The 25,823-nt window shown below is 42.3% G+C and overlaps 1 protein-coding gene across 2 annotated transcripts in view; it reads right to left on the bottom strand.

Annotated features, from left to right (window-relative positions):
* Positions 1-24,745: 24,745 nt before the first annotated feature.
* The window catches only part of TBC1D30 (TBC1 domain family member 30), a 44,129-nt gene continuing 43,051 nt past the window's right edge, over positions 24,746-25,823 (bottom strand). Inside the window, exon 12 of one of the 2 annotated variants that reach the window (XM_065887515.1) lies at positions 24,746-25,461. In XM_065887515.1, the coding sequence (XP_065743587.1) occupies positions 24,746-25,461 (716 nt within the window). Of the gene's footprint in view, positions 25,534-25,823 lie in introns of both variants that reach the window. The other variant, XM_065887514.1, reaches the window with a different exon arrangement.

The following is a 25,823-nucleotide window of genomic DNA, read 5'->3' on the forward strand; positions in this document are numbered from 1 at the left end:
CCAGAAGGGCATTTTCTTGAATTAAAAGAAGACCAATGTCTGCAGTTAGAAAGAACTCAAGAGTGCCAGAAAGGACAACAATGTGAACATCACAGAACTGTACACTGAAAAACGATTAAAACGGTAAATTTTATGTGATGTGTATTTCACCACAATAAAAAAAAAAGAAGCACCAGGGGGAAATGTACGTAAAGTTGATCCTGATTATATAGAATAGGCAGATAACACATATAATTCATCTGCATAGAAAATAAACTGGAAAATATTCTATCATATGAACAGGTCTTATCATTGGATGTTGAAATTTCTGGTAATTATTTTCCTTTATTATAATTTCCTATATTTTCCAAATTTTGTATAATGAGTGTGTATTTCTTCTACAATCAGAAGAATGCAGTAAAAAATAATATAATACTTCTCAAATCTGCCCCTTCTTCACCATAGCCTTTAGCAAGACCCCCTCCACCAATCATGTTTCACAGGAACTATTTCCATAACTCCCTCACTAGTGAGTAAGACCCTTTCCACTTTCACCTCTACACCACCACCAGACATAGAAAGAGTTCTTCAGAAGTAGAAGGCAGAGGAGACATGCCATGTAATACCACATAACATCTGAAGTAGTCATCCCCACCCTATTCCTGGTATTTACTCATCCCAAAGCCCCATTCCTCCCCTAAGCCTTGCCTTGTCCTTCAACTCCACTCTTTCTTCTTCCTTCTCTTTGGATGAGCATAAGGATGAGGCTGGTTTGTAGGTATCAGGGGTGGGGATGAAGTCGAGGGGTGGGTTGGGTGAGGGATATAGGGCAGCGACACCTCCAGAAGTCTCTATAGGAGGGGATTCAGGTAGAAATCTAGTTAAAATTGGGGAACTTGTATTCTATATTAATTTTGGATAACTTGGGGTAGGGTGATGCGGATTAGGGGTGTTGTAATAAAACAGTGTCTGCCCACCAAGCACAATGGTTTTAATTTGATTGTATATTCCCTTGGGTGGTGTGAATTAGGGTTGATGGAAATTATGGGGCATTCTAGTCCCATCAGGCCACCCTGGTTTACCTCCACTTTAGCTTCCTGCTAACTCCTCATGACTCAGCCTGTCATCACTCAGTTCAAGCATCACTTTCTCTGGAGGTCATTCCCTGACACCCTAGTCTTGATCACATGCCCCTCTCCTGGACTCTCATCACACTTTGGGTAAACCTTGATCCAAGCACATACCACACTCCAGTCTGCCGCTTCTCTTGCCTACCCTCACTAGACTACAGCTCCTTCTTTCATTCTGCACCCTGAGCACCAAGCACTGACAAATGACAAGCGCTCAATAATTACTTTTTAACAAATAATCATATGAACGAGCAGAGAAGAATTAAAGCTATATGTAACTCATCTCAAGAACATAAGCTTACAGAGGGATAACTGGTCTGCTATTCTATACCTCCACAACCCTGATGATTAAGCCAAAAGAAACAGGCTTTTTGGATAGGAAGTTACAGTGAACTAGCATGTGAATCAGTCATTGATGAATTAATGAACTAATGAATTCATCTAAAACAAGGCTCAGGACGAATCTTAAGGCAAAATGAAACAAAAATGTATGACTATTTGATCCCCTAGAGCTGAAGGCAGATAACAGAGGGCAACAATACCATAGACTCAGAATCTAAGAAAGTCCAGGTAGGGATTTGCCAGTCCCAGTTAGGTGATAGTTATTTCAAGATTACTATCTTGAAATAGTTGTGGGAGCATCTGATATTCCTCTCTACGGACCTCTATAGCCTTGTCTTCCTCATCTTCCCACTCCAGAGCAGTAGGAAAGCCACTCTTATTTTTAGTCGCTTGCGACCAAACATGATTCGAATTAATACAGCTTCCTAAAGGAAATGAATCTTGAACAATGAACAAAGGTTGGCCAAAGCGCAGAAAAATAGATAGGATGTTTCAGAAAGACATACAGCGTGAGCACAGGTACGGAGGTGTGAAACTGCATGGTGTGTGGCGAAGCAGACAGTAAGAACTCCAGTACACATTACAGGGCAGAGAAAAGCAGGATGTGAGGCTGGAAAACAGGTAGGAACTAAATCCAGGATAACACTGTATGCCACACAAGGGAGCCTAAATTTTTATCTTGACTATGGTGAGAAGCTATAAACAGTTTTTAGATGGGGGACTCATACAGTTGGATTAGCATCTAGAAAGATCACACTGGAAGTAGAGAAGGGAGCAAAGGGGAGAAAGCTGGAGGCAGATAAAGGGCTGCCACAATAGTCTAGACATCCACTGCCCTGAAATTTACCTTCACATTCAAAGCAACAGAAAATAAGTCCACCCCAAGAAGTCAGAGATAACAGGGAATTTGGGGTGGAGTAATTGTGAAAAATTCATGTAGCCAACTCCAGTCCTTTATTTGAAAGGACAGCAAGCACAGAACTGACTAGCATGCACAGAACTGACTAGTATGGCTTAGCCCAAGTCAGCAGGTCTGCCTCTGACCCATGAAGCCAACAAATCAAAATAATTGATCCCTAGACTTTTGCCTCATTCTTGACTTGTGTCCTGAATCAGTTCAACTTGGATCTGTCTTGGCCTTTGTTATGGGGCTCCTGCCTCATTTCCTGATTATGGTCTTAGAGTTAGCTCTCAAAACTCATGTCCAATTCTCTGATACATCCTCTGGTCAGCCACTGCCCCATTTCTTTGCGCCCTTTGCAGCAAAACTCCTCAAACCCTTCTCAGTACTGATTGTCTCCAAAACCTTTCCTTCTGTTCTATCTCAAACCCACCCACCACAGGCACTGAAATTTTTGTCAAGACCACCAAAGATTTTTTTTTCGGATTATCGGATTGCATTTGACCTCCTCCTCCTTTTTTTTTTTTTTTTTTTTGCGGTACGCGGGCCTCTCACTGTTGTGGCCTCTCCCGTTGTGGAGCACAGGCTCCGGACGCGCAGACTCAGCGGCCATGGCTCACGCGCCCAGGCGCTCCACGGCACGTGGGATACTCCCGAACCAGGGCATGAACCCATGTCCCCTGCAACGGCAGGCAGACTCTCAACCACTGCGCCACCAGGGAAGCCCCCCACCTCACCTTTTAAATGTTGTGGGGTGTCCCAGGCTTGGTCCTCGGTCTTCTCTTTTCCATCTACACAACGCTTTCTCAACTGGACACTACTGACGCTCGGTGCCAGATAACTCTCTGTGGTAGGCGGCCATCCTATGCACTGTAAGATATACAGCAGCATCTCTGGCCTCTATCCACTAGATTCCAGTAGCAACCCTTCCCCCCCAATTGTGACAATGAAAAATGTTTCCAAACATTGCCAAATATTCCCTGGGTGGAATGGGGAATCACCTCTGGTTGAGAACCTAGGTCTATAGGAAATTCTCCTTTAAATATTTTAGTTTATTTTTTTAAGTGATTTTTTTTTCTATTTGTTTTTTATTTATTTATTTTTTGGCTGCATTGGGTCTTTGTTGCTGTGCATGGGCTTTCTCTAGTTGCGGTGAGCGGGGGCTACTCTTCACTGCGGTGCGCAGGCTTCTCGTTGTGGTGGCTTCTCTTGCTGCAGAGCACGGGCCCTAGGCATGCGGGCTTCAGTAGTTGTTGCACGTGGGCTCAGTAGTTGTGGCTCGCAGGCTCTAGAGTACAGGCTTGGTAATTGTGGCACACGAGCTTAGTTGCTCCGCGGCACGTGGGATCTTCCCAGACCAGGGCTCGAACCCGTGTCTCCTGCATTGGCAGGCAGATTCTTAACCACTGCGCCACCAGGGAAGTCCCTCTTTTAAATATTTTAGACTTTAGTGATCTCTTCCAGTCTTTAGGCTTTAAATGCTATCTGTGTGCCAATGATTCCCAAATTTTTATACCCAGTCCAGACCTCCCTCCTGAGCTCCAGACTATTCATTTTTGCATTCAAATATTTCACTTCCATGTCTAATGCATATCCCAAACTCAATACACAGTCTTCCCATCTCAATTGAAGGTAATTCCATCCTTCCCCTTGTTCAGACTAAACATCTTGGATCCATCCTTGACTTCTCTCTTTTTTCCACACCCTGCATCCTGCCAAGAAATCCTATTAACTCCACCTTCAAAATACATCCAGCACCCAACCACTTCTCATCACCTCCACTACTCCCCCCAATCCAGGTCACCATGATCTCACACCTGGGTCATTGCAAAGGCCTCCTAACTGGTCTCCCTGGTCACATCCTTGCACCCCTACTGTCTGTTCTCAGCAAAGCAGCCAGGATGAGTCTTTTAAAATATTAGGTCTGATCATTTCATTCCTTGCTTAGAACCCTCCACTGTCCTCTCACCTTACTCAGAGGAAACTCAAAGTCCTAACAAGTTCTTACGAGATCTGGCTGCTTGTTGCCTCGCTGATCTTATAAACTGCTACTTTCAGTTATCACCATCTGAGATGAGAAAGCTGAGGGGAGCAGGTTTGGAAGGGACAACCAGGAGTTCACGTTTGGATGTTCTTAGACAAAGATGTTGTGTAGCAGTTGGATCTATAAATCTGGAATTCAGAGGGATTCTTGACTGGAGGTATAAATTTGGGAATTGTTAGTACATGGATGGCATTTAAAGACATGAGCCTGAAGCAGGTCACCAAGGGAGTAGATATAGATAAAGAGAACCAAGGACTGAGCCCTGGGGCACCCCAATATTAAATGAGTGGAAAGAAGGGGAGGAACCAGGAAAGGAGACAGAAAACAGCAATAAGTGAGGCAGGAGGGAAGCCAAGAGAGCATCGTGTCCTGCGAGCTAAGTGAAAACAGTCTATCAATGAACTAGAATCTGTCAAAGGTTTCTTTCCAAACCTAAACTCATCTCGGGGACTTCTCTAGGAAATTATAGTCTACTTGCGCAACAAAATGCAGTGTACAATGTAAATATTTCTTTCATCACTATGCTTAATTGCTCAATAAGTTATTACATACAGTTCTTATGGTTCAAAGCCTTGTCTCCATTTAACTTCCATCTGTTTTCCTATTTATGACAGTATCACAGTCTAATTAAATAAACTGAAAGCTTAGGTGGTACGTGAATAGGGCATATTTATGTAGAAATACCGAATCAACATGTATGAGTAACATCTGAAATGTACTAATTGCAACATTACCTAATTATTAACCGTGTCATTTATCAAAATGAGTAGCTAAGGACCAAAACTGGGAGAAAGAGCTGTTCCTAACTCTAAACTTCATCCTTACAAAACCCTCTAAACACAAAATGGCTAACATTTAATAATCAATGCAGTATCTGTTCAGATAATATATTAGTCAGTTAATTTCAAAGGTGTAGCCCAACACTTAGTGAGTGTTGGAACCACTTTGACTTGGTTATTTCTTCCAGCAATAGAGATGAGTACTGATCTGGCCAAGTGTGGCATTAGTACCTTACGATAGCAAGGCACAAATGAAACGAGAATTGGAACCCAGGTCAATGTCTTTGCAAGAAAAGAGATGCCTGATGTCATTTCTAGAAGGCTTCTTGGAAACATTTACTCCCCCATAAAGTGGAGACTGCCTGTTCTTAGCTTCTGATCACCCTTTGAAATCAGAAGCTCTTGAGGATATACTAAAAAGGGCCTTCAAGGTCTTAAAATGTGAAATTAAGTAACCATTTGAAATTTTTTAAAGCACCATTTTTACAACACAAGGATAAATCCCAAACCCAAGCTAGGTTTCATTCATATTCCTTGACGAATCAGACTTCATAAAAATAATTCAGGTCCTTCTAAAGTTCCTGTAGAGTAAACAAGCACCAACAGTCACGTTTTAGCAGTTAGGATGAGGTCAGAGCAGACCTACGTTCTGAATCTGAGAATGGCACAGTCCTGGGAGGGTCAGCTATGCTAGCTGAAAGAAAAGGTAGAATAGCTGTCACATCTCCTAGCCAAGAGACATGCACAACTGTGAGGTCCCCAGTACCCACTAATTGAATGAATGGATGAATAAAACCCTGGGTTTTAGTGAAAATGTCTATGAAAAAAAGTACAGGATGGAAAAAACTGCCCTGACACAGATCCTGGGGAAAGAGCCCTGGGGAGTGAAATCCAACTCAAATTCAAATGATCCAGCATTGTTATAATACATAATAAGTTAATACAATCTTATTAGATAGAAGCTTTCAGATCAAGTGAAGCAATTGTCCCTATACTTGACATGAATTAGACCTCACCTGGAATGTTATGTTTCATTCCAGGAAAGACATGGTAAGAAGGACATTGGCAACCCCAGTATTCTCCAGAGGATGCCCTAGATTGCTCAGCACAGGGCCTTGGACCTAAAGCTGCTCAATAAGTAAGTACTGTATTACCCTGATATTGTAGAGTCTGGAAATCACATGAGAAATGATTAAGGGAAGTCGAAAGGAGGTGGGCTTTAATTAGGTTAACACAATGCACTTTCTAACAGAGCTGCCCCACAATGAAACAAGACACCCAACGAAGTAAGAATCTTAGTAGGGAGAGTATTTCAGCAGGTATTCCAGCTCATCTACCAGGGGTGCTACCAAAGAATCACTTGAACTAAGTGGGAGATTGAAATGAATGACTTCCAAGAGCTCTTTCAGCTCTGGGGTCTCTGGAACAGAGGCCAGGGCCTACAGAGGGTATTGCCATGGCTAGTCCACTCCCCTCCCCACTGTGAGCCTCCACTCTGCATCCTCTTCTTCAAAGAGGGATGCTGTTGGGCTCCAGGCTACAACCTTACCCTTCGCACAGCCAAGGACAGCCGCCCTGTGGGGCATCTTGCTGTGACAGAGTCACCGGCACTGGATACTGGGTACTGCCCTATGCCTAAATCGGCCATACCACTTGCTTTCCCTTGCCGTGCTTCACACTCTACTTGAAGCTGATTTTGAAGTCATTCTGCAAGAAATAATGATCTTTGGCTGGGAACTTTGTACCTGAGCTCTCCTTATCCAATAGCCAATTGTACATACTTTAAAAAATTAATAAGATGGGAGTATGGGGACGGGGCGGGGGGCGGGGGGCGGGGGGGGGGGCAGGTGCGCAGCAGTAGGGGCCATCCTGGTCCCTCCCTCACACAAACACCCTGAACGCTTTAGGGTAAAATTCCCAGCATATCGCTAGAACTCAAGCATCTGGCGATATTGCATGAGGCAACAGTGGCACCTAGTGGTTACATAAATTAGTCACACCCATGCTCAGCTGAAGCTGAGAAAAAAACAATAAAAACCCATTCTCCCCCTCCCTTTATACCTCTTACCCAACCAGACCTGATGGGAAGTTTGTTGGAAAATAGAAAGTCAGTAAAACAGAGAATCATTAAAACGATGCACGAAGAGCTTCCTAAACACTTAATATAGCTAACTATACCTTCATTTAGCCATTGATGTATAGCCAAGGTTTCTTTCCTGAAGGTAGATCCACTAAGTCATTGCTATTCTATGTTGCATAAATCAAACATCATACATCACCTATAATATCCATTTTTTGTTTATTTAAATAGTTGAGAATCTTAAGACACTTGGGAAATAAGATTCCCTCCACTGATTTTTGTGGCGTTTTTTTCTCTTACAGTTGTCTCTCATTACTTTTTTTTTATAATCATGACCCTTCAGCTCCAAAACTAACTTAAGAAGGGAGAGACACCAGGGTGGATTTCAGTATTTGGGGAGCTAGTTGCCCATGTGGCATCCCGCACACCATGGGAGGCCAGCCCCTGTTCCAGTCGACCCTGACTCAGAGGTGGGGAGATCTTGTCAGTGTCCATAGTACCCTTCTCCAGTTGCCTCCTAGTTCTGCCTCTTTCATCATATCCAATTTTTAACTGGGGGGAGGGGTGCAAGAGGGCAGATGAACGCACAGGCTTCTAGAAGCACTATCACTTGTTAGTTTAGGGTGTGAGAGCTGGAACCACACTCCTGGGTTCAACTCAACTCTCTGCCACTTTCAAACTCTATGACCATGAGAAAGTTCCTCATCCTTTCTAAGCCCAGGTTCCTTCCTCATCTGTAACCTAAGAAGGAACACTAGTACCCGCTCTTCGGGCGCGCGGTTATGAGAGTTGAATGAGGTAATCCATGTTAGGCCCTTAACACAGAACCTGTCAAACAGGAAGCACTCAATAAATAATTATTGTTATCTTGTGTTTATCTCCTTTCACTATCCCGTGGATCAACAGTTCTCAAACTTTTTGGTCTTAGGACCTCTTTAACTTCTTAAAAATTTTAAATTCTTAAAAATTATAAGAACCCTAAAGAGCTTAAAGTTTATATATACTTTTTGGTATTTACTGTATTATAAGTTATTTTGAAATCTTTGAATTCTTTTTTAAATGACAATAAATCCATTAACATTAATAACATTTTACACAGAATAGCTTCATTTTCCAAAACAAAAATATTTGGTAAGAGAGTGGCATTGCTTTACACTTTTGCAAATTTCTTTCACGTCTGGTTATTAAGATAGCTGGTTTCCCATATCTGCTTCTGCATTCAGTCTGTTCTAATATCACACATCATGTAGCCTCTGAAAAATTCCTTGTACACCCATGAGAAAATGAGAGTGAAACAAACAAATAACGTCTCAGTGTTGTTATAAACATAGTTTTGACCTCAGAGACCCCATGAAAGGACCTCAGGGACCCACAGGGTCCCCAGACCACACTTTGAGGTTTGCAGTTGTAGCCCATAGCACCAGTCCAGATTTTCTGCTGTCAAGATCAGTACAGCAGGGGCTTCCCTGGTGGCACAGTGGTTAAGAATCCACCTGCCAATGCAGGGGACATGGGTCCGAGCCCTAGTCCGGGAAGATCCCACATGCCATGGAGCTACTAAGCCCGTGCGCCACAACTACTGAGCCTGCACTCTAGAGCCCACGAGCCACAACTACTGAGCCTGCGTGCCACAACTACTGAACCATGCGCCTAGAGTCTGTGCTCCACAACAGGAGAAGCCACAATGAGAAGCCCACATACCACACCAAAGAGTAGCCCCCGCTCGCCACAACTAGAGAAAGCCTGCGCACAGCAATGAAGGCCCAATGCAGCCAAAAATAAATTAATTAATTTAATTAATTTAAAAAAAAAAGATCAGTATGGCAGAATCACTGGTCACAAGTCAGAATCTGGGAGGATTTTTGTAGACTACAAGACCAATGGACCTGGACATGAAAACACAATTGCTGGCGCAGCCATGACCTTGCCCTGCTGAAAGGAGGCAGGAAGGCCTTTCATCCCAAGCCTAACTCATACCATCTGGTTCAGAAGCTCAGACCCAGGCCATGCAGAAGGCCAGATCCCCACTTCTCTACTGCACAGATGAAGCTGGGCTCTGACTAATAATATTATTACAGGAATCCATCCATTTCTCTGGGTCAAGGTATGCAGTTGTTTTTTGTTATTTGTTTCTTATTTGTGTTAGTTTTTTTTTTTTTTTTTTTTTGGAAGAGAGTGATTTCAAGGAAAGTAAGATATTCACTTGGTATAATTCCTTTCTAGAAAATATCTCTTTTAAAATCTGGAAATCCAGTGGTTGGGTGTGACCTAATCATTAATTTGTTATTTTTACACCATTACAGGTTGAATTGTTGTTTGTGGCAAGCCTTTATACAAATTTTGATGCTGAGGGAGACCTTTTCAAAAGTGTTTTATTTATTCTTTCCTTTCTTGGCCTTTCAAGCTACTTCAGTGTAACTACGAGGTGACATCATAGTTACTATGTCCCTCTGTGATACCCAAAATCCCATATGAGGCAAACTCAAGCAATGGTTTATTCTCTGCACCCAGTGGGATGGTTCCTCTCTGAGAGGCTTCCTTCCAGAGATTATCTCAAAGAGAGTTGTCAAAAGGAGGGCAGAACCAGGCTGGGACTGACTCTGGGTGCAGAGCTTACATTTCACCCTCCTCAAGGCTCTAAAGCACAGGTTATCTCCCCCCACCCCAGCCCCTCTAGTTGTAGAAACTTGAAATGTTACCTTATCTGTCAACACCCTGAGCTGCTGGCAGCAAAACCCAAAGCAAAGCGGCTCAAGTGGAGAGGGATTTCTGAAGGAGATGCTCACTTATTGAAAACACTTGCAGTGTTTCCACTCGGTTCAGGAGTACTATGAAAATAAAACCAATAGGACGTTTCAATTGCTGGCTGTGAGAGTTTTAACATAGGAACACATTTGTATTAATATAAATAGGACACTAAGCGAAAATTTTCCTACTCTCAGGTGAAGCATATTCTAATCTCTAGATCTATCACCATCTCTGCCTCCTATATTATCTATCTTGTGCCTATTCCTATTTTTATACCTATAGCTATGTCTCTATCTACACACATGTATCCCAGTAACTTTGCCTTTGCTGTTCCTTCTACCTGGGACATTTCTCTCCCAAACACCGACATGATCACCTGTGACAATGGAGTGGTCCACAACATGAGCCCTCTGACCGGCTTCCTGTGACTCCCTCCAGCTCCTCTGCCAATGGTACACTCCATGCACATGGGGAGGGAAGGGACATACAATGGTGTTCTGGTAATGGTACAATGGTACCATCGTCACCCATGAAAAAGACTAGGCCAGATCAGTGGTTTTCAAACTCTGCTCTCCAGAACCCCAAAGCCTCCACAGAGCAGCTTGGGGGTGACCTCAGGCAAGAAGAGGGGAAGCGAGTCAGGAAGGCTTTGGCCTCTCCACCTCTCAACCCCCAACCAGAGTAGCGCTGTTATTGCTCAGGAGATTTGCTTTGAATACAAGGTTCTGTTGTGGATCTGAAAGTCCAGAAATATACCATAAAACATACAGGAACTTAGTATGGGATAAAAATGGCATTTCAAATCAGTAAAGGGAAGATGAATTATTTAATAAATGGTTTTCGGACCACTGGGTAACCATTTAGAAAAAAATGTGAAAAATCAGTTCACCAATATCAAAAACGAAGTGAAAGTAAAGGCAAACAAAACTGGTCTTCTAGCACAGATGGATTAAGCAGCACTGATGCATTTAGATTTGTGCCTCGACATGACAGCCTTCTATACTTCGTACACCCCTGTGCCTGATGGTTAAGGTGGTTATTTCTGGAGATCTGATTGTGACAATGTCCGAGATTTGCCCATATAGTGTAGGATCATGAAGGCTTTTCTTCCTCCTCAATGAGTCCATTGTCTAGCAATGGTTATGTGACTTCAAGAAGAAAGCACCTGGTTGAAGTCATTAAAACATGAATTTAACGTCAAACAACTGAAGAATCTTACAGCTGGTTCACTGGGAAGAAGTCTGTACACAGCTACCTGGTGCTAATCCTTTCTCACCTCTAGGGTGAATGCCTCAGAAAGAACCAAACCAGTCCACACTCTGATCTTGGACTCTCAGCCTGCAGAACTGGGAGAAAATTAAGTTCTAGTAGATAAGCCACCCAGTCTGTGATACTTTGTTAAGGCGGCCCCATACTGTAATACACTCAATATGCACTAGATGTAGCCACATAGGAAGACTTTTATAATAAACTTGAATTTTGTCATCAAAAAAAAATGTTAAGAGGGAAACGAGTGCATATCTTACACAAAAGAAAATACCAGTTGGATCAAAGATTTAAGCATGAATGGAGAGGGTGTGGAGAAAAGGGAACCCTCCTACCCTGTTTGTGGGAATATAAATGGGTGCAGCCACTGTGGAGAACAGTATGGAGGTCCCTTAAAAAACTAAACATGCAACTACCATATGACCAGCAAACCCACTCCTGGGCATACATCCAGACAAAACTCTAACTGGAAAAGATACATGTATCCCAATGTTCATTGCACCACTAATTACAATAGCCAAGCAACCTAAATGGAAGCAACCAAAATGTCCACCAGGAGAGGAATGGATAAAGAAGATGTGGTACATGTATACAATGGAATATTACTCAGCCATAAAAAATGAAATAATGCCATTTGCAGCAACATGGATGGACCTAGAGATTATCATACTATGTGAAGCAAGCCAGACAAAGACAAATATTACATGATATCACTTACATGTGGAATCTAAAAAGTGATACAAATGAACTTATATACAAAACAGAAATAGACTCACAGACACAGAAAACAAACTTACAGTTACCAAAGGGGAAAGGGGTTGGGGAGGGATAAATTAGGAGTCTGGGATTAGCAGATACAAACTATTATATATAAAACAAACAACAAGGTCCTGTATAGCCTTGTACTATATAGCACAGGGAACTATATTTAATATCCTGTAATAAAACATAATGGAAAAGAATATGAAAAAGAATATGTATATTATATATACATACATACATATGTATAACTGAATCACTTTGCTGTATACCCGAAACTAACACAACGTTGTAAATAAACTACATTTCAATTTTTCAAAAAATATTTAAGCATGAAAATGGAACCTATAAAAGTAGAAGAAAAACATTAGAGAATTTTCAAATAATTACAAAGATGTGAGGAAGCACTTTCTAAATATCACACAAAACCCAGACACTATAAAATAAAAGGCTGATGAATTTGAAAAGATAAAAAATGTTTTAAAATATATATAGGTGTCAACAAATTAGCATAATCATTAGAATTAGAAACAAAAAAGGAGAAGTAGCAACTGACACTGCAGAAATACAAAGGATCATGAGAGATTACTAGAAGCAACTATAGGCCAAGAAAATGGAAAATCTGGAAGAAATGGACAAATTCTTAGAAAAGCACAACCTTCTGAGACTGAACCAGGAAGAAACAGAAAATATAAACAGAACAATCACAAGCACTGAAATTGAGAATGTGATTAAAAATCTTCCAACAAACAAAAATCCAAGACCACATGGCTTCACAGACTCATTCTATCAAACATTTAGAGAAGAGCTAACACCTATCCTTCACAAACTCTTCCAAAATGTAGCAGGCGGAGGAACACTCCCAAACTCATTCTACAAGCCCACCATCACCCTGATACCAAAACCAAAGATGTCACAAAAAAAGAAAACTACAGACCAATATCACTGATGAACATAGATGCAAAAATCCTCCACAAAATACTAGCAAACAGAATCCAAGAGCACATTACAAGGATCCTAAACCATGATCAAGTGGGGTTTACCCCAGGATTGCAAGGATTCTTCAATATACACAAATCAATCAGTGTGATAAACCATATTAACAAACTGAAGGAGAAAAACCGTATGATCATCGCGATACATGCAGAAAAAGCTTTTGACAAAATTCAGCACCAATTTATGATAAAAACCCTCCAGAAAGTAGGCATAGGGGGAACTTACCTCAACATAATAAAGGCCATATATGACAAACCCACAGCCAACATGGTTCTCAATGGTGAAAAACTGCAAACATTTCTTCTAGGATCAGGAATAAGACAAGGTTGTCCACTCTCACCACTATTATTCAACATCGCTTTGGAAGTTTTAGCCACAGCAATCAGAGAAGAAAAAGAAATAAAAGGAATCAAATCAGAAAAGAAGTAAAGCTGTTGCTGTTTGCAGATGACATGATACTATACATAGAGAATCCTAAAGACGCTACCAGAAAACTACTAGAGCTAATCAAAGAATTTGGTAAAGTAGCAGGATACAAAATTAATGCACAGAAATCTCTTGCATTCCTATACACTAATGATGAAAAATCTGAAAGAGAAATTAAGGAAACACTCCCATTTACCACTGCAACAAAAAGAATAAAATACCTAGGAATAAACCTACCTAAGGAGACAAAAGACCTGTATGCAGAAAACTATAAGACACTGATGAAAGAAATTAAAGATGATACAAACAGATGGAGAGATATACCATGTTCTTCGATTGGAAGAATCAACCTTGTGAAAATGACTGTACCACCCAAAGCAATCTACAGATTCAGTGCAATCCCTATCAAACTACCAATGACATTTTTCACAGGACTAGAACAAAAAATTTCACAATTTGTATGGAGACACAAAAGACCCTTAATAGCCACAGCAAACTTGAGAAAGAAAAACGGAGCTGGAGGAATCAGGCTCCCGGACTTCAGACTACACTACAAAGCTGCAGTAATCAAGACAGTATGGTACTGGCACAAAAACAGAAAGATAGATCAATGGAACAGGATAGAAAGCCCAGAGATAAACCCACACACATATGGTCACCTTCTTTTTGATAAAGGAGGCAAGAATATACAATGGAGAAAAGACAGTCTCTTCAATAAGTGGTGCTGGGAAAACTGGACAGCTACATGTAAAAGAATGAAATTAGAACACTCCCTAAACACCATACACAAAAATAAACTCAAAATGGATTAAAGACCTAAATGTAAGGCCAGACACTATCAAACTCTTAGAGGAAAACATAGGCAGAACACTCTATGACATAAATCACAGCAAGATCCTTTCTGACCCACCTCCTAGAGTAATGGAAATAAAAACAAAAATAAACATATGGGACCTAATGAAACTTAAAAGCTTTTGCACAGCAAACGAAACCATAAACAAGATCAAATACAACCCTCACAATGGGAGAATACATTTGCAAATGAAGGAACTGACAAAGGATTAATCTCCAAAATTTACAAGCAGCTCATGCAGCTCAATATCAAAAAAACAAACAACCCAATCCAAAGATGGGCAGAAGACCTAAATAGACATTTCTTCAAAGAAGATATACAGGTTGCCAACAAACACATGAAAGGATGCCCAACATCACTAATCATTAGAGAAATGCAAATCAAAACTACAATGAGGTATCACTGCACACGAGCCAGAATGGCCATCAACAAAAAATCTACAAACAATAAATGCTGGAGAGAGTGTGGAGAGAAGGGAACCCTCTGGCGCTGTTGGTGGGAATGTAAATTGACACAGCCACTATGGAGAACAGTATGGAGGTTCCTTAAAAAACTAAAAATAGAGCTACCATATGACCCAGCAATCCCACTACTGGGCATATACCCTGAGAAAACCATAATTCAAAAAGAGTCATGTACCACAATGTTCATTGCAGCTCTATTTAAAACAGCCAGGACATGGAAGCAACCTAAGTGTCCATCAACAGATGAATGGATAAAGAAGATGTGGCACATAGATGCAATGGAATATTACTCAGCCATAAAAAGAAACGAAATTGAGTTATCTGTAGTGAGGTGGATGGACCTAGACTCTGACATATAGAGTGAAGTAAGCCAGAAAGAGAAAAACAAACACCATATGCTAACATATATATATGGAATCCAAAAAAATATGGTTCTGAAGAACCTAGGGCAGGACAGAAATAAAGACGTAGACGTAGAGAATGGACTTGAGGATGCGGGGAGGGGGAAGGGTAAGCTGGAACAAAGTGAGAGAGTGGCTTGGACATACATACACTACCAAACGTAAAATAAATAGCTAGTGGGAAGCAGCCGCATAGCACTGGGAGATCAGCTCAGTGCTTTGTGACCACCTAGAGGGGTGGGATAGGGAGGGTGGGAGACGCCAGAGGGAGGAGATATGGGGATATATGTATATGTATAGCTGATTCACTTTGTTATAAAGCAGAAACTAACATACGATTGTAAAGCAATTATACTCCAATAAAGTTGTTAAAAAACAAAGTAGCATAAACAAATTTAAAGATAACCAGCAATGAGAAAAATATCACAACTCGTATTACAGACAAGGACATTTTTCTTAGTGTATAAAGAACTGGTATCAATAAGGATAAAAAAAAAAAAAAAAAAAAAAGAACAGGGCTTCCCTGGTGGCGCTGTGGTTGAGAGTCCGCCTGCCGATGCAGGAGACACGGGTTCGTGCCCCGGTCTGGGAAGATCCCACATGCTGTGGAGCGGCTGGGCCCGTGAGCCATGGCCGCTGAGCCTGCACGTCCGGAGCCTGTGCTCCGCAACGGGAGAGGCCGCAATAGTGAGAGGCCCGCGTACCGCAAAAAAAAACAACAAAAAAAGGAAAGGTTCAAGACTTCCCTGGTGGCACAGTGGTTAAGAACCCGCCTGCCAATGCAGGGGACATGGGTTCAATCCCTGGTCCAGGAAGATCCCACATGCCATGGAGCAACTAAGCCCATGCACCAAGACTACTAAGCCTGCGCTCTAGAGCCCACAAGCCACAAATACTGAGCCTACACGCCACAACTACTGAAGCCCGCGCACCTAGCGCTGGTGCTCAACAACAAGAGAAGCCACCACAATGAGAAGCACGTGCACCACAAGGAAGAGTAGCCCCTACTCACCGCAACTAGAGAAAGCCTGCGCACAGCAAGGAAGACCCAACGCAGCCGTAAATAAATAAATTTATTTTTAAAAAAGAGGTTCAGAAGGTTATTATGCTGCTACTTATAAATATGTACGTGTGAAAGTGCTTGAATATGCATAAAGTTTTCCTGGAAGGGTATGCAAGAAAATAGTAGCGGTGGTTTCCAGTGGGTAGAGAAATTGGTTGGCTAAGAGACAAGGCATGGAGGGAGACCTAGTTTTTACCATGTGCTTTTTTGTACATTTTGAATTTTCACCATGTGCAAATATGTGCAAAGTGAAAGTTTAAATAATTTTGTAAATGTCCTGTTGCTTAAAGATATTGAAAACCACTGAGATCCATGATCTCTAGGTCTGACATTTAGTAATTCCATTATTCCAATACAAACACTTTAGTCAAATAATTCTATGATTCTGTGATTTGTTTCCCACATAAAAAATGCACTAGAAACTCTGGTCCATAGTTCCACGTGCAAAAAAAAAAAAAAAAAAAAAACTTTAAGCTTTTCACCATCTGCTAGTTTGGCTGCATATACATATGTGGAGTTTATCAGGTAACAGTTATATGTAACCTGACTTTTCACAGACCTCAGCAAATTTTTCATCCAGGTAGGGTCCCTGTAACAGCAACAACTCAAACCACTGTTCTCAGATACATCTTTTGAGGTAGGGCCCATAAAGTCTTCCTATCCTCTTAACACAGGGCAAGGTTTTCTTGAAATCCTCAAGAGGTGCTTCTCTTGTTTTCCCAAACAGTTGTGCTCCCCAGCGGGTGCTCCTACAACTCTGCTGGACACCTCAGCTCCCCAAGAGGCCCACTCCCCAACCCAGCCCTGCTGCTTCCCATCAGATGCCACCCGAGCTGCTCCAGAGCCTTCTCTGTCAGAGAGCTGCATGAGCACCTGAGGGAGGGAAGGGAAATGCCCTCAGTTTCCATTATAGCCGGTGAGTGCAATTCCACAAATATGCTGTTGGACTCCCAAATTTTATGGAATTCGGTTAAAACAACCCTTCTATGTTTTGCATATAGTTTCTCTGCTCTTCACAGGACTCAGCTGTGAATGCAGATGGGGCTGGAACAATAGGTAAGATTGGTGGAAAATCGTTTCATACTCAGAATCACTTGTCCTTCTGCCACAAGGAGATACAAGGCCAAAGAAGATCCAAAGGCTGGAGGAAAGAACCCTCTTTGTAAAACAAGAACCACTCTCCCTGACTCTATCACCAGCTTACACTATCTATTATTATGATGGGGAGGACAGAGCCCCGAAAAAATAACAGAGCTCAAGAGAGGTTTGACTCACTAAACTAAACTAGAAATATTAGCTAATTTTTACTGACTGTACCACTATTTTGCCTTTTTAACCTGTAATCTTCATAAAATGCCTGTTCCAATTGACAGGTTTTTAATATGAATGATAGAAAACCCAACCAAATAGGCTAAAACCAAAAACTGGAATGTTGGCTGATGTAATAAATGGTGTAGAGAGATTAATTTAACTTCAGGTATGGCCTGATCCAGGGGTCATCTGATATGAAAAGGGCCTGGTTTCTGTTTCTGAGCTCTGCTTGTCCAGTGTTGACTCACTTCTCCAAGAAACTCTCCTCTCATGGGGAGATGTTACAAGATGGCTGCCAGCAGCAACTCCTGGGCTTTTTCCTTCAGGTTCAAATCCACTAAAAAACGAGCAAATCATCTTCCCCAAGAGTTCAAAACAAGAGCCCAGGAATTGAGTTTCTTTGCCCATGTGCTTGACCATGAGTCAGACACCATAGCAGGGAAGAGGGAAAGTGCTGAATGGCTTGGTCCCTGTGCTCCTGGGGCATCAACTTCACCAGACTACATGGAGAGAGTTAGAGAACAAAGCTCTCCAGGGCATTGTTGCCCAAGGAAGGTAGTTAATTCTAGGCAGCAAAAATAGCAGAAGCCCACAACAAACCTTATGAGGTTGAAATTATTATCCTCCTTGTACAGATGTGGAGCTAGAAGGTCCCAGATGTTAAGAAACTTACACAACATCATACTATTGGAAAGTGGCAGGGATTGGATCTGACCCCATTGATGTGTGTGATATGACTAAAAGGATGGGTGGGTGTTTCCCAGGCAGACTGGAGCAAGGAGGGTGCTCTAGGCAGAGGTTAATGAATACACAGTTACGAGGCTGCTGGGAGAGCAAGGAGCTTTCAGGGAATTTCAGGTTGCTGTATGCAAAGTTCTCAGACAGTGCAGACAGTACAGGGCAAAGAGCTTAAGCTCTCGTGTCAGAGGGATAAGGACCCTGCTATCTGCCATGAGGTAAACGTGGTCAAGGACATAACAAGTCACCCCACTTTTATCATCTCTAATACAGGAATAATATGCTTTGTGGGGTTCTTGGGAGGAATATGCCAGCAAGATAACATATATAAAGGAGCTAGTATAGTGCCTAGCAGATAGGATCTCAGCAAATGGTTGATGTTATTCTGATGATGACGATAGATTGCAGAAGGCAATGAATGGGAAAGATGGTGGGGAAATAAGCTGGAAAAATAACCACGGGCCAGACCAAACTAAGACAAGGGTTTTAGCCTTTATACTCCAGAAGATGGGAACCGATTGAAGGATTTTGTCCAGAGGAATGGTCTGATCAGTTTTTCATTTTAGAAGGATCACTCTGGCAGCAATATGTAGCCACGGCAACAGAGAGAGGTGGGGTAGGATGGGAGAGACTCGTTGAAGGACATTTAAAATAGGTTGACCAGTGGTTGTCAAATCTAGTTCAGTATCAAAATTTCTAGGGGAGGTTTTTGTGTTTTGTTGTTGCTTTATTTTGTTTTAATACAGATTTCTAAACTCTCCAGGGGTTGGGAGACACTTGGGTTGAAATATCAGCTAAGTCCCACCCAGAAAGCTGTTGGCCCCTTAGGGAAATTGATCCACCTCCTTCCCAAGGATCAACATCACCTAAAGAAAAACTAGAAGTGCTACAGGAATATATAGAAGGAATGCAAATATTAAGAAACAGTCAACTTTCTGGTTTTTTAACCTTAAACAGAAGACTCTCGAGGCCCCTGGGATGCAGGGTATAGCAGTCAGATAAGGCTTGCCTGTGCTGGAAGGAATGAAGAGAATGGGATTGAGGGTGACTTTGGAAAAGGTCAGTGGGTTTGATCAGAGCTGAGCACCAGGAAAGAAGGAGACTCAGATTCAGGACATAGGCAGCAAGGAAATTCATGGGAGCTGATCCAACCCCCAGAGTCTATGGGTCCCCATTTGGTCCCTATTTAATTGAGCCCAGGCTGCCTTTGTGGAAGAGCTACACTGAACAGTTCTGCTTTAGCCATCATCCAGTAAGGGCTTCCCATCCGTAGCTGTATCCTAGTGATTCTATGACTCCAGACTTCACTGAAACTTTCATCTGAACTGCCTCATGTGAATAAGAGATAACTGCCATTTCAATGGCCCCAACACTCATGGGCCATTGCACTTCCATCCTGTAGATCAACCATAATTAATGTAACCATTACCCCTATTCTCAGATGTTTACATTGTTTATACTGTTTTTAAATTTCCTCTAGTAAATTTAACAGTGCAATGAAAATTTGCACACAAAACTTTCACTGCTATCACTTGCAACTCTAAAATATCTTAATATGCTTCAATGAAACCCAGAAATGGCTATGTTCTCAAGTTCAAAGATACCAAATCTCAAGCACCACTTCCTTCTCAAAGGATGCAATTAGGGATCATTTGATAAAGTTAAATATTTGTTGATTTTTAAAAAATCTCTTAGTGAGCAAAGAATAAAAGGTACTTTCCTTAACCTGATAAAAGATACCTACCAGGAATCTCAGGAAACATCTTACTTAATGGTTTTCTTAAAAGTCAGGAATGAGATATGAATGCCCATTATCACTGCTTCTATCAATGATGGAGGTCCTAGGGAAAAAAAAGAAAGAAACTACTGCCTCATCCGGAGGTGTAGAGAAACAGGCATTCTGCTTGTATATATAGTAAGTTCAATCTTCAAGGATGGCAATTTGGCAATACATATATATAAGTTTTAAAAATGCACATACTTTCTGACCCTGCAACTCCACCTGGATGAACATACCCTAAGAAAATTCTTAGGGTTGTGTACAAAGTTATAAGTATTAGGATGTTCTCTCCAGTACTATCTACAATCAAAAAATACCTGTTTGAGATACACACTACCATATATAAAACAGATAAACAACAAGGATTTACTGTACAGCACAGGGAACTATATTCAATATCTCTTAATAATCTATAATGGAAAAGAATCCAAAAAATTATACATACATACATGTCTAACCAAATTACTTTACTATATACCTGAAACTAACACAATATTGAAAATCAACTACACTTCAATTTAAAAAAAAAACACCTCGTGGACGAGACACTGGTTATATGAATTCTGGCATAAACACATGATGAAATAACAGTTACTGAAAATGATACTGTAAAAGAGCATTTAGTGGAAAGAAAGCTTAGTTTTCTCAATATACCTTTTGGTAGATAGTGGTGTGTATATACACGAACACACATAAAAAAACATAGTGGAGAGACCCATACCAGAATACCAATGATCCCTCGTGCTCTTTCTGTTTTCTAGATTTTCTTAACACATGTCATTTTTCTAATTAGGAAACTAATATATTTAAAATGCTGCCTCAAATGACAGCTGTAGGTAGCAAAAAGAAGTGGCTCAGCAGCTCTATTTACAATAGCCAGGACATGGAAGCAACCTAAGTGTCCATCGACAGATGAATGGATAAAGAAGATGTGGCACATAGATACAATGGAATATTACTCGGCCATAAAAAGAAATGAAATTGAGCTATTTGTAGTGAGGTGGATGGACCTAGAGACTGTCATACAGAGAGAAGCAAGTCAGAAAGAGAAAAACAAATACCGTATGCTAACACATATATATGGAATCTAAAAAAAAAAAAAAAGGTCTGAAGAACCTAGGGGCAGGACAGGAATAACGACGCAGATGTAGAGAACGGACCTGAGGACACGGGGAGGGGGAAGGGTATGCTGGGACGAAGTGAGAGAGTGGCATGGACATATATACACTACCAAATGTAAAACAGATAGCTAGTGGGAAGCAGCCGCATAGCACAGGGAGATCAGCTCGGTGCTCTGTGACCACCTAGAGGGGTGGGATAGGGAGGGTGGGAGGGAGGGAGACGCAAGAGGGAAGAGATATGGGGACATATGTATATGTATAGCTGATTCACTTTGTTATACGGCAGAAACTAACACACCATTGTAAAGCAATTATACTCCAATAAAGATGTTAAAAAAAAAAAAAAAGTGGCTCAGAAAGAGTAAAGGGAGATTTTATGAGGGGAGATGGCAGGCTGTACACTTGACCACGGCTCTCCGTTATCTAGAATCCATAAGACCAGGAAGCTAAATGGCATTCTTATTGTTCTATTTTATTAAAACAAAGAAAAATGACAGATCCACAGGTTATTTTTATACACACACATACTTCCACACACACATACACACATTCCTGAATAAACTCTTTTACTCATATTCGGGAACTCGCCATTTTGCCAAGATCTTGGCAGGTCATGGGCCACCCAGCAACCCAGTGATTAGACTGGCGGAGATGGAGTTTATTGGGCTGTTCTCTTGGTTCACGTGACCAAGGTGGGGTAAAGCTGACACAGGGTAAGAGAAGGGGGTGGGGAAAGTCACAACAGCGTTCTCTGCAGGCGCTCAGATAAACAACGTCACAACAGCTACAATAATGAGAATCTTTATGCATATATTTTTGTAATCAGTACAGTCCGTCAGAACAAGAGAGACTGAAAAAGGGAATACAATATTCCAAACAGTTACAGCCCCATAGGTTGACATTACAAACTAGGTTTAAAGTATCTGGAGGCTTTTGTAAGAGAACCGAGGTGCAGAGACATGAGGAGTCGGCTCCGGCCTAAGTGCTGACGGGGTACAGACATATCTAAAAATGAAGAAACCGCTACTTGGTAAGTACTTGGTGCTGGCATACAGTGTCCAATACAAAGAAGATAGAAGTCCATACTGGTCTCTTCGTACATGCTGTGTGCTACAGGCTACTGCAGATCCTTTATTCTCTAAAGTAGGCAAAGCTCACAAGTTGACCGATACACATGGTGATTACATGGTACAACGCATGCACTTTAACAGGACAGAGTGCTTTAACAGGAATCTGTCAGGTTTGGAAATCCTGATGAGGTCATTTTTACCTCAAAGGACTATTTTCCTTTCAGTAGTTTATTCATTCATTCAACAAATACTTATCCCAAGCCGTGTGCCATCACATCCATTCTTTCCTCAGGAAGACCAACCCCAGGAAACAGATACAGCATGTGCTACTAACCCTAAGACAGGTGGCAGACAGCGATGGCACACGCCTAAGAACTGCAGTAAGTGCCCTCCACCGCCTTACCCACCTCCCCAAACCCAGACCCTCCGGGAGCTGGGAGCTGACTCAAGAGAGAAAAGAAAAATTCTCTATTCAAGTCAGACATCCCTCAAGGGGAAATGACTATTCTGACTCACTTGGGAAGGGGGAGGAGGAAAGAATACAAGGTGGAATGTAAAGTTCAGCAGATGGAAGAAAATCGTATCACTGCCCTAACTTTGGAAAATGCAGTGGGTCTCGTCCCGGGGGTGGTATGCAAAGTAATCCCGACTCTCCACCTACACCCTTCCCAAGACACAGGCTGTGGGAGTGGCTGCTTTTTAAGAAGCTGCATGCTGACTTCAGATGGCACAGAATTCTCCTGCAAGACCAAAACTGCAATAACTTATTAGTCATAGTTTCCATCTTCAGTCCTTTGGAGGGTAAAAATACCACAAAAGGGATAACTTTTCTCATTGTATATATCATTCTTGTGTTTTCTGTGCAAAAAAGCCCACACAACCACATTCTGTTTTATTATAAAAATTAGTGCCTCTCATAGTAAAAACTCTTTCTAAAACTATAGCTTTGGTTTCAGAATTAGCAATCCAATTAGCTCAAATGAATACTGACTGCCTCATCAAAATGCCGGCAAGCCTAGCCGAGGTCTTCCAGGGAACGAGGATAAAAATGCCAAGTCTATCTTCTAATGTTGGTGGGAGAAGGGGATTGAGGAGTGAGCCTTTTGTCCAGCCAAAATGACAGCTGCATGAAGCATTTTTTAAATGAACTACGTTTTCGGATAAGAAGGTCAAAGCTGGTTTTATGAAACGCCATCACAGGACTCTGTACCATCTGGAGAAAGGTCCTTTGAGTCAGGAGGGAGTGCAGTGAATAGCTTCCCAGTCTTGGTTTCTAGAACCTATGTAGCCAATGCACCTGGGTACAAGGAGCATAAAACCCATCTATTGAACTGGAGGCAATGTGGCTGAGTCACATTGAGTATCGGGAGTATTTACCTTGAGTATCTGAAGTACTACTTCACCTCTGTGTGGCTCAGAGTTCCCATCTGCATGGTGGAGATAACAGGTGCTGTCTCTGGGGAGGAACGGGCGAGCCAGAGCTAGAAAGCCCTGGGGCCTTCTCCAGGGAAAGGCAGTGTTCAAGTAAGAAAGTACTCAACAAAGTACTCCCACCCATTAAAAAAGCACAAAATTCAAGTAACAGAGTTGCAGGTGCCATGTTCCGGCTTTTGAGCAGAGGCTTCTCGCATCTGCAGTGGAGAACTGATAGGTAAATGAGCTGCATGGTGGAGGCCAGACAAGCTCTGTATAGAGCCCATTGATCATCCCACCAATGAGGACCAAAACTCTGCTTAAGAAGCGAACACGAAGCTCGAGGAAAGCTCAGTGGAGTGCTTAAGGCATAACCCATTTGTGTCCTCTTCATAAGACCTTCCAGCTGATGATCAAGCTACATTTCAACAGATAAAGGTTTTCTTCCTTTTGCGGGTAGAAATAGAAAGCGAAAGAAAGGCTATCTAGATTTTTCTCCTGCATTTTAGCACAAGAATAAAAACCAGTTTTGAGACTGGCTGAAAGAAACTACTGAAGGAAAACTCACACATACAAACATTCCCCCCAGTGGGGCATGAAGAGGGAAATTGGGAAGTTCTTTGCAACTAAGAAACTTACTTTCTTTTAACAGTTTCTGTTCTAGCAAGCTAGTGTGTGCATGCTTGAGTATTAATAACACCCAGAGAACTGGAAGGTTGGGTGGGGGGGGGGTTGTCACAGGCACCCTGAAGGCCCTCAGAACAGGAGGAAGGAAGAGGGGCTAACAGCCTAGATACAAAGTCTTTTCTAAACAGCTCACAATGAAAAGTTGGGGAAACTTCACACTTTAAAACCACAATATTTATTTTGCCACAAGAACCCACTGTATCGATGATCGGAAGACATCCCTATTCTAGCACCCATTATAAAATTTCCAGTTCCCATTTTTCTGAACCGTTGCTCATCTCTGAACCTATCTCTTCATTTTCAATGGACAACTGAAGCTCTCCTGGAGCCATCCAGCTGGAACCCTTCTGCCACCGTGAAGAGGTGAATGTGGGTACACAGTTGCTGAAAGATGTCACCGTTTCTTAGTACTACTGTTTCCACCGCTGGACTTGCTGAAGCTCCTGCTCATGTAAGGAAAGTGCACGGTTGGGGTTCTTTCTGTAGGACCATATAAGCCCAAATTCCTGGCAGTGGCTGACTTCCGCAGTGGCTTGACGCTGGGAAAGGGGCTAAAGATGGGAGTTTTCGGGTGGCTGCCTTGGGGAGACTTGCCAGGGGCCTTGTTTCCTCCGGGTGCGTCTGGCGGCTCCGGGAGGTGCTGCTGGCAGGGCAGGTGCACCTTGGGATCAGTTTCAGCAGCAGCATCCCTTGCATTCAGTTCCAAGGCTTCTAACTTCACCTGGACCACAGACACATCGGCATCAGCATCCCCAAACAGCGGCTCTGGAGACTGCCCTTCAATGGTCCTCCCAGTGCCGCCGTCGGAGCTGCCACCTTCCCTTTGAGCTGCCCCCGCACAATCAGAGGAGAACGCCTGCACTGCCCCCAGACTGTGAGTCTTGCAGCCCTCATTCTGCTCGTCTATCAGCCCGACGGTGTCCCCACAGCCCAGGTGACTCTTGGTCCTCGCCGTGTTCTTTCTGTGGACCCGGATGTGAGTTCGCCATGGAGAATTGAGCTTGGTCCTAAGGTCTTCATAGGGCACAGGAGATATTTTGCTTCCTGTGTGACCAGGGATGTGGATGACAGCATTCTTGGCAGCTCTGTTTGACATTTTCATCTTCTTTCCTAAAAGAAGGTGGTTTATAACTGGAGAGTTGTTTACCTGAGATGGGAGAATGCTGGTCACTGGCCCTTTGTCTGAAAGAAATGTTGAAAGGTCGTGTGAAAGGTACCACAGAGAAAGACATCCATCACAGAACAGGAGTCACACACAGGTTGTGCCCGGACCCTGCCCACATATTTCCCAGGTCTTGGCAGAGTCATGTAACTGAAGTCAGCAGAAACTGAATTCGATCCTAGAGCCTGGGGTACGGATTCCCTCCTCTTCAAAGAGGAGGAGACAAGCGGCTGAGGATACAAAAAGGAACAGACTCTGACCCGTTGTTACTAATTAGAGCCCAGCCTCCCTAATGTTTTTTACAGAGAGC

This window comes from Phocoena phocoena, chromosome 11 (assembly GCF_963924675.1).
Source record: "Phocoena phocoena chromosome 11, mPhoPho1.1, whole genome shotgun sequence".
NCBI classification, from domain to species: domain Eukaryota; kingdom Metazoa; phylum Chordata; class Mammalia; order Artiodactyla; family Phocoenidae; genus Phocoena; species Phocoena phocoena.